The sequence below is a fragment of the Trichechus manatus genome, unplaced genomic scaffold, assembly GCF_000243295.1.
Source record: "Trichechus manatus latirostris isolate Lorelei unplaced genomic scaffold, TriManLat1.0 scaffold00069, whole genome shotgun sequence".
NCBI lineage: Eukaryota > Metazoa > Chordata > Mammalia > Sirenia > Trichechidae > Trichechus > Trichechus manatus.
Window position 1 is genome coordinate 8450566 of NW_004444005.1, and position 13459 is coordinate 8464024.

The window sequence follows — 13459 nt, forward strand, 5'->3', positions numbered from 1 at the left end:
AGGGCTGGACACCTGGTGCCACTGTTCTTTGTGACGGGAGGGCTGGACACCTGGTGTCGCTGTTCATTGTGACGGGAGGGCTGGACACCTGGTGTCGCTGTTCTTTGTGATGGGAGGGCTGGAGGAAGAGCAGTTTAGGGAGGGGAAATCTAGAGCTCCCATTTGGACATGTTGAGTTTGAGGTGCCAACAAATCAGTCTTAGAAGAAATACAACCAGAACGCTCCTTAGAAGCAAGGATGGCAAGACTTGGGCTCACTTACTTGGGACACATCATCAGGGAAGACCAATCGCTAGAAAAGGACGTCATGTTTGGTAAAGCAGAGGGTCAGCAAAAATGAGGGAAACGCTCCATGAGGTGGGTTGACACAGTAGCCACAACAGTGGGCTCAAATATACCAATAATCACAGAGACAACACCGGACCGGGTAATGTTTTCTCCTGGGGTACGTAAGGTACCGTGATGTGTTTCCAGAAACAGGAGCTCTCGCTGGTTGGATCTCCTGGGAGCACCTCCTACGCAGGTCACCTGGAGGTGTGTTCGGTAGTGTTTGCCTCCTTTCCTTTCTGTGCCTGCAGCTCTGACTTGTCTCTGGCCCTTTTTCCTCCGGCTCATTCCTGCAGTTGCTGCTCAGTCCTCCCTGGCTGCCAAACCGCTCGATGTCAGAGGGCTTCTACCAGTCCGTAACTGCCTGTTGTCTTCACTCCGTTTCCTAGACTGAGTCCTTGCTGGCTCCTCAGGCACTTCGGAAATCAGCAGGCTGTTTCTTCTTTCTTTGCAGCTTCAGTGACAGGGCCGCCTCTTGCACACCTTTTATCATGCATCGTGAGTCAAAACCGTCCCCACAGACTCCGCGTCAGCTGAGCGAGGCCAGGAGGGGAACGCACACTGTCACCCAGCACAGCACGCTGAGATGACGGGCAACAGGGGTGCTCTGGCTGGGAGCTGGGCGGTGTGCTGTGCGGCCGCTCACCAGCGGAGACACTGGCCGTCGTCAGCAGAGGCGAGCCTGAGAACTCGCAGAGCGCGGGGACAACGTTCCCAGTGCCCTGGGATGGAGCCTTTCATACACGTATCCCCTTAAAGAAAATATCCCAGAGACAAGTCGCATTATTTTTTAAAATATTCAGTGACAAATAGTGTTATTAATTGTGAATCTGTAGCTGTCCAGGGGGCAGGAGTTTTTAAGTCTGTAAGACTAGGGGTGAGCTGAGTTAGAACAGATGACCCAGGGCTGAGCCCTGAGCTGTTTTCACATTCAGACCTGGGCCAGAGGAGAAGGAATAAAGAGGGAGAAGGGAGCCAGGAGGAAGAAGGGAAGGAGCCAGGGGACAGCTGTCAGGTGTTGCTGAGTAAGACGAGGACAGAGAGGTGGCCATCGTACTGGGCAACCTGGAAATCACTGGTGGCTTTGATGACAGAAAGCTATTTCAGTGCAACCTAGTGGAGTATGAGGAGAAAGGCCTTCCAGTTTTAAGGTAGCAAACACCTTTTTGCTGCCTTGTCCCAGAAGTTAAGGCTCGTTGTTGGGCGCCGTCAAGTTGATACCAATTCATAGCGACCCCATGTGACAGAATAGAACTCCCCCATAGGGTTTTCTAGGCTGTAATCTTTATAGGAGCAGATCGCCAGGTCTTTTCTCCTGCAGCTGCGTGCTTAACTGTTGCACTACCAGGGCTCCTTAACGGGGACTTGGTGACCCATAAACAGCAAGAACAAGACACAGAAACATATCTTTGAACTGGAACCTTCAACCACTGCAGTGAGGCCCCCATAGTCTGAACAGGGAGGCATGTGGAGGTGGAGGTAGGTGAGCCCTGGCTGTTTGCTGATGAGGACACTGACGGGACAGATGTAGGGAGAGCGGACAGGCAGGAGAAACTGACTGACCCCAAAGGAAAGACCTCTGGATACTGCCATTTGGGGATCTCCCCATGAAAAATCCAGCTAGCTGCTCAGTCACTGTGAAGCCTGTCAGTCACCAAGCCCCACCCATGCACACAGAGCTCCAGTAGCTTCTTGGTGCCTTACTGTCATATGAATGGACAGCCAGGGATCACCAGACACTTAAGAAGACATGAGAGACGTGTCTTATGAGAGACAGATGAAAACAAACCAAAAACAGGAACCCAGAGGAATCAGACAATGCAGAGATCAGAAAAGAACACAAAGTCTACAATTAATATCAGGGATGAGAAGATACTGCTGCTTGGATTAAGAACAGGAGGCTATAAAAAAGAGCTCTTTGATATTAAAACCTATAGTAGAAAAGTTACAATAGCAACTACAGTTGAAAGAATCTCCGGGAAAACAATACAGAAAGACTGAGAGATGGACAATAGGAAAAGAGAGAGAGGAAAACAGAGGAATGGTTTTACGCGACCAGGTGCATGAGTCGCAGGGATGGACACAGAGGAAGTAATCAAAGAAATGGCGCAAGAAAACTTTCTGGAGCTGAAAGTCACGAGGCCGTGGACTGGAAGGCTCCATTAAATTTTACTGGTACATTCCTCTGACATTTCAGAACACTAGGGATAGAGAAAATCCTAAAAGCTTCCAAGGGGTGGGGAGGGGGGAATCACACAAAGGACTGAGACTCAGAATGACTGGACTTTGCCTTTACAGTATTAGAAGCTGCAGTAGAATAACACCTTCAACATTTTGGGAGGAAATGATTTTTCAACCTAGAATTTTATGCTCAAACTAACCCTTGGTCAATTGTGAGGGTATAATAAAGATAATACATGTAAATTTCATAAAAACAATTATCCTCCAAGTAACTTTTGAAAGTGACTGGAGGATTTGATGAGAGATAAAACAGTAAGAGGAAGAAATGGGACCCGTGAACTAGGGAAACCAACACAGGAGAACATTGAGAAGAATTCCTAGGATGAGAGTGAAGGGACGTCCCAGGGACACCTCAGCAGCTGGGCCCAAGAACAGCCGTTTCAGGTGTCAAGCAGAGACCTCTATGAAAAATGTGGACTCTGTGACCTGAGAGGTGTGAACACATGGAAGATGCTTCCAAAGACTGATGGAGGTTGTGGGACAGTTATGTCACAGGGCCAAAAACCAGAAAGCAAAACCAGGCGACTATTAAGGACTCAAGGCGGGGGATGGATGGGAGCACAAGAAGAGCCACACAGTCGTTGTCCGTCCTTTGATTCTGCTGTGCATGACATTTGCAGTCATGGTGGAGGCGCTGAGGGCCAGGTTAACTAGCGGGAGGGCAGGTGAAGGAGCGAGGCTCTTATCTGTCATGACATCTAAAAAATTTGAGAAATGAAATAGCAGTGTAAACCAGAAGGTTTACTCTAAGACAAAGGTGAGAAGATAAGGGGGCAGGGAGACTAGAGGACTAGAAACGGAACAATCAGAACGCAATTTAAAGAGAATATGGACACACTGTGAAAGATAACTAACGTCACTGAACGACTTGTGTAGAAATGGTCAAACGGCAACCTGATTTGCTTCCACCGAAAGCACAATAAAATATTATTAAAAAAAAGAGCGAGCGCTGTCAGCGTGTGGTTCACAAATCTGAGGGTAAATGCCGCAGGAAACAGCAAAACAAGTGCGGTGGGGGGATGGGGTGTTGCTGAGGCTGTTGCGTCTTGTAAGATTTTACCCTTCTTTTCTTTTAACTCTGTGCCTGAGTCGCTTTGATAAAGTCAAATTTAAACAGCAGGAGATGAGAAGTGGAGCAGGAGAGGTGATTAGCAGCTCTTTTGAGAAGATTTTGCTCTGAAGAGGGGCAACAACATTGGACAGGAACTTGGGTGGGAGGGGCGGGGCCAGGTTCCTTGGATTTGGGAGGGATCCCGCGGAGGGGCTGGTTTGTGGCTTTGACCCTGGCGGCTGCCAGGCTTCCTCAGAGCTCCCGCTGAAGAGGGCCTCCGTTCCAGGGCCCCACGCCCCCGACCCTTGGCTAAGAGCTGTGGGGACAGCCTCAGTACCCTTGGCGTCTGTCTCCATCTCCTCATGCTCTGTGACAAACACCACAAGCAGAGGCTTTAAAGAACAGGAATTTGTTTTCTCGCGGTTCAGAAGGCTAGAAGTCCAAATTCAGGGCCCCAGCCCTAGGGATAGGCTCTCTGTCTGCTCTGAGGGAAAGTCCATGTCTCGGCTTTGCGGTCCCAGCATTCCTGGGTTCCTTGGCGATCTTCACGTGACATCTGTCTTCCCCCCATTGGTGCTTGTCTGTCTGTGCTGCTCCTTAGAAGGGATTAGGTTCAGGACCCGCCTTGCACTGCTACAGCCTGACTAACATAACAAAGAAACCCACAACCTATTCCCAAACGGCGTCGCAGGTACAGGGGTCAGGATTCTAACACGTTGCAGGGGACACAATTCAATCCATAACAGCTTCTGAGCAGGCGAGGGCTTTTCTGGGGCGGGGGGAGGGCGTGTCGCGACACCTCAAGCTGACACCCGCGAGGGCCTTTGTTGAGCTGGCTCACGTGGAGCTGTGTTGTGCGGTGAACAGTGGCGAGGTGACGTCTGGGGCCTCGCCCGGGCCTTGCTCAGTGACTGCGGGATTGCTCGCCCCTAAGCCTGCCTTCCATCACCCTGTGAAGATCAGCTGCGATCGCACACACGCAAGCGCTCTGCCGGCCGTAGAACAGCGTGTCAGCGCCCTGGTGCGTTATCACCCTGGCAGTGCTGTGGTTCTCATACGTGAAGGCTTGTGGCTTTGCTGGGCTGGCCTGGGCCACACCTCACAGTGGAGTCTCAGGGCGAGCGTCTAGAGAGCTCCTGGGGGCGGTCTCACAGACAGACCGCACTCAGTTGCAGGCCAAGCCCTGCCTTCTCACCGGAGCTGCTTCTGTCCTGTGGGGTGAGCAGCCCAGGAGAAGGGCAGGGTAGGGAGGGAGGCTCGTTCTCTTCTGCAGCCTTCAGCCAGACCCTGAAGGCCCCCCACTGCGGCCCCTCACCCTGGTGACTCCTGCACCTGCCTGGTTGACTCCTGGGACTTGTCTGCCCTGTCTACCTTCCAGAGCCTCTTCGCTGAAGTTGGGAAAACGAGGCATTTATGGGACGCTTGCCCATGGGGTGATGATCCCAGGACAGTTTCCCTCCTGAGCCACGCTTGACTGACGGCACCTCTTGCTCTCCCCGTCTAGGTGAATCCCCGTTCAGCGCAACCCCGCAGCACCCTAGGGAACAGAGGCCACAATCGTGTGCGTCAGCTGGGAGGTGAGTGGAGGCGGTCTCTGCTTCCCTTCTTTTTACAGCACTGCTAAGAATGGGCTGAAGCTCCCGCCAACCCCCTACGCGGCCTCCACAGGTGTACGGTCACCCCACCGCCTGGAGGAGCACATGTGACCTTGGCCACGGCTAAGTGAGAGCTGGAGCCGGCCAGCCCCTTCCTGGCCTGCTTTAACACCACCCCCGACCCCACGCCCCACTTTCCCCACTGTCACAGGAGAAAGCTGCTCGTACCTCACGTGGCTACTTTGAGGCCTCTATTTGCATTTACTCTCAATGGGCTTTGCAGTGGAGCTGCCGGTAGTTGGCAGTAAAGGAAGCAAGGCAGTGATTCCAGAACTTTGGAGAAAGTGGTTGTTATCGATTGAATTGTGTCCCCCCAAAATGTGTCAACCTGGCTAGGTCGTGATTCCCGGTATTGACCATTTTGTGATCTAATGTGATTATCCTGTGTGTTGTAAATCCTAACCTCTATGATGTTAATGAGGCAGGATTAAAGGCAGTTATGTTAATGAGGCAGGACTCAATCTACAGGATTAGGTTGTATCTTGAGTCAGTCTCTTGAGGTATAAAACAGAGAAGTAAGCAGAGAGACAGGGGGACCTCATACCACCAAGAAAGTAATGCCAGGAGCAGAGCGCGTCCTTTGGACCGAGAGTCCCTGTGCTGAGAAGCTCCTAGACGAGGGGAAGATTGATGACAAGGACCTTCCCCCAGAGCCGACAGAGAGAGAAAGCCTTCCCCTGGGCCCGGCGCCCTGCTTCCGGACTTCTAGCCTCCTGGACTGTGAGAGAATAAACCTCTCTGTGTTGAAGACATCCACTGTGGTGCTTCTCCGGTGACAGCGCTAGCGGACTGTACACTGCTAGCTTGACTTCACAGCACCCCTTGCTTTGTCGGTGAATGTTAGTTATGTTTGTTTTCAGACTTAAAAAACTGTTAGACTATTTTTTAGAGCAACTTTAGGCTTAACAAAACAATTGAGCAGAAAGTATGGAGAGTGCTCAGATATCCCCTCCCCACCCCCGCAGTTTCCCCTGCTGTTAACATCTTGCGTCCCTTGGTACAGCTGTCACAGCGGACGAGCCAGTAGGAATATATTACCATTAACCGAGTCCATTGCTTCCATGAGGGTTCACTCTGTTGTGCAGTCCTGTGCCCACCATTGCAGTACCACACAGATTAGTCTCACTGCCCTAAAAATGCCCTGGGCGCCACTGCTCAGACTCTTTGAAGAATATAGTCCTTGATGGATGACAGACTGACAGGTGTGTCGTCCCCAGACCTCCCATGGGGTCTGCGTTGATAGTATGTTCCTGACTTGTTTATTTTAAACGAACAGTTGGCTTTTCTCAGTCTCTCTGCTTTCTCTACAACAACAACAAAACAGACCGGGAGTTGGGTAGGATACATTCACAGTCAAAGCCACGACTGTTGCCAGGGGCCAAAGGAGAGATGCATGAGACACAGGGCCAGTGTCCCTGGCTTTACTCACTTGTGCTCACACTTGATCTGGGGGACCTTCAACTGGGCAGTGACCGAGCGGGTGGCGAGACCTGCTGGTGTGTCCACCCCGAGGCTCCGCCGTGGCCTGGACTCACTGACGCAAACGTTTACGATGACGTGGATCTGCAGGAAGGGTGTGTTCGTGGCACCTTCCTTACAGTGCACTCAGATGTGGTCTGATCGTCTTCTGGTCCCCAGTGAGGAGAGAGGGAGACGGCGCTGCCTGTCAGGAGCCTGAAGCGCACGCCAAGGTTCCTCATGGGGCTGGCAGCAGCTCTGGCCCCTGCCCGTCTCGGGGCCCCCTTCTCGGAGAGGGGCACTTCCCAGGCCCCCCTGGCTTGAAGCTCTTCTGGTGAACCTCAGGACTTCCTATTGCAGTAGCATGTTGGCTAAATAATGAGATTTTTTTTAGATCATCTTTGCTGAAGACTCTCTGTCTTTGTCTTCTCCAGGGTTGTCCACAGCACTCCCGTCAGACACTGGTCCGGGCCAACCTCCCAAAGCCTTCTCCCCAGTGCGAGGACCCCCGTGAGTACAAAACGCCTGCTGGCCGTGCCCACCCCTGCCAGTCACCGCCTCTCTGGCCTCCCGCTAATGACACTGCGGACCATGCCCCGGGCTCTGGCTTCTCCCTGGTGTGCGTCTGCTCGGCGACTTTCTTCTGAGCCCAAGAAGAGATCTGGAGCAAGGTAAGAGACGAAGGTGCCAGGAAGTATATAGGAAAGGCTGGGGGACCCTGGGAACATGGTGACCGTCAATGGCTCTTTTCTTCCCACTTTCAATTCCAATTTCAGTCCGGCTCTCCTCAGCCAGACAGCTTCTGAGGCCCAAGGCTCCAAGGCATGTATGGCCTTGGACTCCGGGGTTCCTGGTGGAGGAAACTGAGGCTGGGCGAGACCAGTGTGGGGAGCCCAGAAAGCTATGGATCCTGGAAAGAGTGTGGCCACAGCTCTGTGGGCCCCAAGAGGGTGACGGGAGGTTAGGGTGGCCTGTGGGACTGGGCTGACTTCCCGAGGCTACAGGAGTCTGAGATGCCGGGGAGCAGGGGACATCCTCCAGTCTGCACTGCCCCGTGTGGCGGCTGTGTGGCTCTTTAAATTTTAATTAAAGTAAATAAAATTCCAAGGTCAGTTCTTCTGTGCAAGAGCCACATTGCAAGTGCTCAATAGCCACATGCAGCTGGTGGTTACCATGTTGGACGCCACAGAGGCAGAGCATTTCCGTCATCACAGAAAGTTCTGCTGGACAGTGCCCTTCCAGCGCCATATCTAGAGGGACTGTGTCTGCCCCTTTGGGACAAACAGCATCGACTTCTCATCCCCTATGGGATGGCCACACTTGGGGCTGTCCTATGACTGACCGGAGGCCCAATGAGCTGATCCCCCACCCCCAAATGGCAGCAGGGAGACTTCAGCCAAAATAGACAAGATTGAAGTGAGAGAGTAGACGTGAGCAGAGATGAAAGATTGAAGGTGTCATCAGGAAATCCTGCTGTAACTGTCTGCCAGTCGGTTTGAACACTTTAATGAGATGATTTCCTAGTCAAATACAGCTTATCTAAATTGACCCAAGACAGAGTGGGAAATGCGAATTAGGCCGTAGTTAGAGCTCGGAAAGGTGATTAATTGAACAAGGTACCTGGGCCCAGTGAGGTCACAGCTGAGTCGTATGTAACTTTTAAAGTAGATCATTCTAATCTTTGAAGTTAACTTTCTCCGGTTATAATGGTGGAAAGTTCCCCGATTCGTTTTAATAGCCAAACACGATAACCTAATGGTAGTACCTAAAAATGAAAACTGATTTTACTTAAAATGAAGATATTTAAAAACAAACTACATAAGATATTGGCAAAGAAATTTCACCAGTATTTCAAAAGAATAATGCACTGAGTTAGGTTAATTTTAGTAACGCAAGGTTGGCGTGATATGTCTTTGCTTCGTAGGGCTGCTGTGATACAGATACCACAAGTGGGTGGCTTTAAAGAACAGAAATTTATGTTATCACCACTCTGAAGTCTGAAAGTCACAATCAGGGTCTCAGGGGTGTTGATTTCTCCTGTGGGCCTTTCCCAGTTTCTGGTGTCTGCTGGATATCCTTGGCGTTCCTTTGCTTCTAGAGGGTTCCTCACATGGTGTCTGTCTCCCCCTGTGTGTCTGTGTCTGTTGGGCTCTTTTTATAAGACACCACTCAGAAGTGACTAGGTTTAGGACCCATCCTATTCCAGTATGACCTCATTAATATAACAGAAGAAAACCTCGATTTCCAAACAGGGTCATATTTATAGGTACATCCGTTGTTGTCAAGTCAATTCCAACTCATAGCGACCCTACAGGACAGAGTAGAACTGCCCCATAGGGTTTCCAAGGAGCACCTGGTAGATCTGAACTGCTGACCTTTTGGTTAGCAGCCGCGTTCTTAACCACTCCACCACCAGGGTTTCCATTTATAGGTATAGGAGTTAGGATTTCCACATTTCTTTTGGGGGGATATAATTCAATCCATAATATCCAGAGATCTACATAAGCACAGTAAGGGAGAAAAACTATACAATCACAGCAGATAACGAAAAGCCATTTGAAGAAACTTTAGTAGGCATTCCCAGTGAGGCCACTAAGAAGATGGGAAAGTATAGAAAAAGACATCAGTAATTTCTTTCTATTGTATCGATATCAGTGGGGATATTCCATTTCAAATAAAAGATAAAAGCTATAATACTTGAGCATAAATTTAATAAGAAAGGCACAGTACCTTGATTTAAAAAGCTCTTACTTCTTATCCAAGAATAGAAAATAAGCTCTGGACGTACTGAAAGGTACGTCATGTTTCTGAATGAGAAGAATTACTATAGTAAGAGGGCAGTTCTCCCAAATCTAATCTATTTGTTTACTGTGATTCCAGTTATAACCCCAACACGGTTCTGTTTCTAATTGGATAAAATGATCTTAAAGTTCATAAGGAAGAGTTAATGCCTGAGAATGCCAACAAATGTCCGGGGCGGGGGGCAGGGGCTGGGGGGACACAGTGAGGGAGGAGTTGCTCATCAGCTGTTGGAGACGCAGAGTTCAGATGAACGCAGTGTCTGCGCAGGAATGCAGAAATAGGTCAGGCAGCAGAATAGGGATGCTGGAAAAATTCCCAGTAAGTATAAGAATTTGAAATATGACAAATGTGATAGGCTGATTCAGGGAGAGGCTAATGGATTATTAATAAATGGTTTAAATAGCTTGTCATCTTTCTGGAAGAAAATTAAATTGGACTCCATCTTACATCATGGAGAAATAAATTCCAGATGAATTAGCGACTTAAACAGGAAAAAAAAAAAAGGAGAAAAAGTAGACTGTGTGAAGGAGACCTTCATCAAAACTGAAATTAAGAAAAGTCAGCTGTATGGCTGAAAACACAAAAGGAAACCGGTTGAATGTAAACAGCACGGTAACAGGCAAAGACAATGAGATAAACTCATAGATCGGCCAATCCCGGTGGTCACCAACATCTGAAGAGACCCAAGTTCACTAGTGGCAGGGAAATCCTGATCCCGGTAACTAGGAGAGGTCTCTTTGTAGACCCTCAGTGTTCCCACCAGCTGGGGAGGATGAGGGGAAGGGTGTTCTGGAACATCGCGAGTAGAAATGTGGACTGGGAGCATACGTTTTGGAAGGCCATTCATCAACAAATCACACGTATCCCGCCATGGATTTTTGTCCCATGGAAGGGGAACATTGGCTGTTCCATCTGGAGATGCTCACGCAGGTTTTGTAGTGACAGCAACAGGAAATAGTGACTGGGTGGCCGTTGAGAAGTAGGACCCCTGGGTGGGTCACTGCTCCTTCTCGTGGGACACCGGAGACGCTCCTTCCTCCTCTTTCCTGATTTTAAAGGCAAGGAAGAAGCTCAGAGGAACCTCAGAAGTCATCCAGTCCCCATTTTAAGGTCAGGAAGGTGAACTCCTCGAGGTCGGAAGGCCACCACTGGTGGAGCCAGACCCAAGCTGGGGCGCCTTGCACTCGGCGACGGTTCCCCGGATCTGCCCCGCAGTGACGGCCTGACAAATGCGCATGGTGCAGAACTGTCCCTCCACGGCTGTTCTCTTCCTCCCGCAGAAACCAGCCAACCACCGAGAGCAGCACAAAGGGTACTTCTAGGCCTTCGGACCCATCATCTGACAGTTTTTCTCCCCCGTCTGCTGTGCCCCAGGCGCTTAACTTTTCTCCAGAAAAAAGAGATTTTACTTTCTCAAAAAATATCACAGAAGCAACTCTGACTGAAGCAAAGACAACCGGAAACACACCCCTGAATGAGGTACAAGACGAGTAGAAGTCGCTCGCTTGTGTCCAACTCGGGTTAGCGGAGGTGGGCGTGTCCGTCCCCGGATAGCGGTGGGGTGGTGGGTGTGTCCATCCCGTTAGCGGAGGTGGGCGTGTCCATCCCCGGATAGCGGTGGGGGGTGGGGAGCGTGTTCACCTCCAGGTTGGGGAGGCGAATCCAGCCCTGGTTAGCGGAGGTCGGCGCGTCCATCCCGTTGACGGAGGTGGGCGTGTCCATCCCCGGTTAGCTGAGGTGGGCGTGTCCGTCCCCGGATAGCGGTGGGGGGGGTGGGCGTGTCCATCTCGTTAGCGGAGGTGGGCGTCTCTGTCCCCAGACACGGGGGGGCCTGGGGGGTGGGCTGTCCACCTCCAGGTTAGCGGGAGTGGGTGTGTCCGCCTCGGGGGTGGGGGTAGGCGTGTCCACTCCCCAGGTTAGGGGGCTGTCTATCTCCAGGTTGGGGAGGTAGGCGTGTCCACCTCCAGGTTGCGGGGGGTGGGCATATCCACCTCCAGGTTAGCAGGGGGTGGGGGGGAGGGGCTGAGCGTGTCCACCCCCACTCCCACCTCCACCACCCCACCCCCTGCCCGTAGCAGAGGTGGGCGTGTCCACCCCCGGGTTCACGATGGTGGGCATGGAGACCCGAGTGATGGGAGCCTGCAGAGCTGCCTCTGCAGATCCAGATCCAGCTGTCAGAGAGGAAACCAGGCTTCTGGGCTTCCAGAGAAGAAAAAAGCAACACCTCTTTTCCTCTGTTTGACAGAGGAGAGGTCAGGGGTGAAAGGAAGGGACGTGGAAAGCGAGGTAGGAAGGAAGGGCCAGGGGGCACTCAGATGTTGGCTGTTGGCAGGAGGGGTGTGTACAGGGAGGTGGACACCATGGGTCAGTACACACCCACCACAGGCCAGCACTTACTCCCACTAAGGCCCCGTTCTGGCTCTCCTGCCTCGGGTTGCCAAAGTGCTGGTGCTCCCGAGACAAGCCAGGATGCGTTTCCCAGGATGACTGACTAAAAGTTGCCGCCATCTCTTTGATAAGACCGGTGTCCCTGTCTTGTGTTGTTATCTAGGCTCTTCTTGTAGATACCCAGCTGAATCAGCTTACCATTGCCCCGAAGGCTGAGAGCGGGCCCCTCGCTGACCCCCTGCTCATCGACTTTTGCAATACCCCAGAAGCCAATGGAGGCCAGCTTCTGCTGAAACCCTCAGTGGCTTTGGAATCGGAAAGTAAACCTCTGATCGACCTAATGATAAACACTCCAGACATGAATAAAGATGTTGCACTGAAGCCTTTGCAAGTAGTGGGCCAGGTGAGAAGGGCCAGGGGACTGTGCTGACTTCAGCCTGGGGTGGTCTCAGTTCCGCGTTTGTTCCTAGACCCAGGACACATCACGGTGAGCTTGGCAGTGCCCGTTAGGCTTTTAAGAGCTAGGCGGCTCGGTGCCAGGCTCACCTGTGGTGGCGTTCACCCCTCGAGGTTGACTGACCAGCACTGAGGAGCCCCGCACTGGTTTACAGAGCCTCTTTCTTCCCGGGGGCTTATCCCGTCTCTGCCACCCCACGTCCCCTGGTGCCTTAGATAGCACGAGGGAGCACACAGCTGTGAAGGGACTCTGGGGCCCTCAGTACATGTCATTTGTTCCTGCCGGCTTCCTAGACCCGAGGGCCGATATTCCTTTTCAGCACCTGAACCGGGCTTACTGAGTTGTTTTTAGGGCACTGAGCCACAGCTGGAGAGGGTGCCCGGTGGCCACAGTCCTCCAAGGACGTGGCCAGGAGATGTAGTGGGCAGTGCGGTGGGCAGGCTGGCCTGGACGCTGCATTCACCTCCTTGTCCCTCTTTTCCAGCTGATAGACCTGGCGTCTCCTCTCATCCAGCTGAGCCCAGCCGCCGACAAGGAGAACGTGGACTCCCCACTCCTTAAATTCTGAGCAGAGGAGAACCTTCCCCGTTACTCTTAGTTAATAGAACTGTTCCTCCTAATGTGGTTTTCAACCCTTAGAAATGAATTTTGAGAGAAATTGTATTTTTAAAAAATAAAAAACCAAGTGAGCTCATTGTGCCTGGAGGCTATGGGCTGAGGGACTCGGGGCTGTCTGCTGACAGGGTTTCTCTGCCCTTCTCACTGTGGTTACACGGGGCCAAGTCGCTATACTTTGAGAATGTTGTCTTCAATCTTTTGTATGTAAAATGGCAAGTGGCTATTTTTAAAATTAAGTTTGTGTGAAAAGTTAAATATTCCAGATTTAAAATAAATTTTGAAATGAATTTCACTATATTAAGCTTCTCTTGATTTTCTGGCGTGCATAGCTGTTTTTATCACTAACCGGTATGCGAGGTTTATATAAGCTAGAGTTTAATTCTTTTTTCCCAATTTTTTTTTTCTGTGCTTTAAGTGAAAGTTTACAATTCCAGTTAGCTTCTCATACAAAACTTTCTACAT

General features: G+C 51.1%; 1 protein-coding gene across 1 annotated transcript in view; it reads left to right on the forward strand.

Moving 5' to 3' along the window:
* The window catches only part of GTSE1 (G2 and S-phase expressed 1), a 30515-nt gene extending 17263 nt beyond the window's left edge, over nucleotides 1-13252 (forward strand). Inside the window, exons 8-12 of the mRNA XM_004380063.2 lie at nucleotides 5124-5196; nucleotides 7167-7403; nucleotides 10815-11013; nucleotides 12086-12325; nucleotides 12864-13252. Of these exons, the coding sequence (XP_004380120.1) occupies nucleotides 5124-5196; nucleotides 7167-7403; nucleotides 10815-11013; nucleotides 12086-12325; nucleotides 12864-12947 (833 nt within the window). The 3' untranslated portion in view covers nucleotides 12948-13252. The remainder of the gene's footprint in view (nucleotides 1-5123; nucleotides 5197-7166; nucleotides 7404-10814; nucleotides 11014-12085; nucleotides 12326-12863) is intronic.
* Nucleotides 13253-13459: the final 207 nt, after the last annotated feature.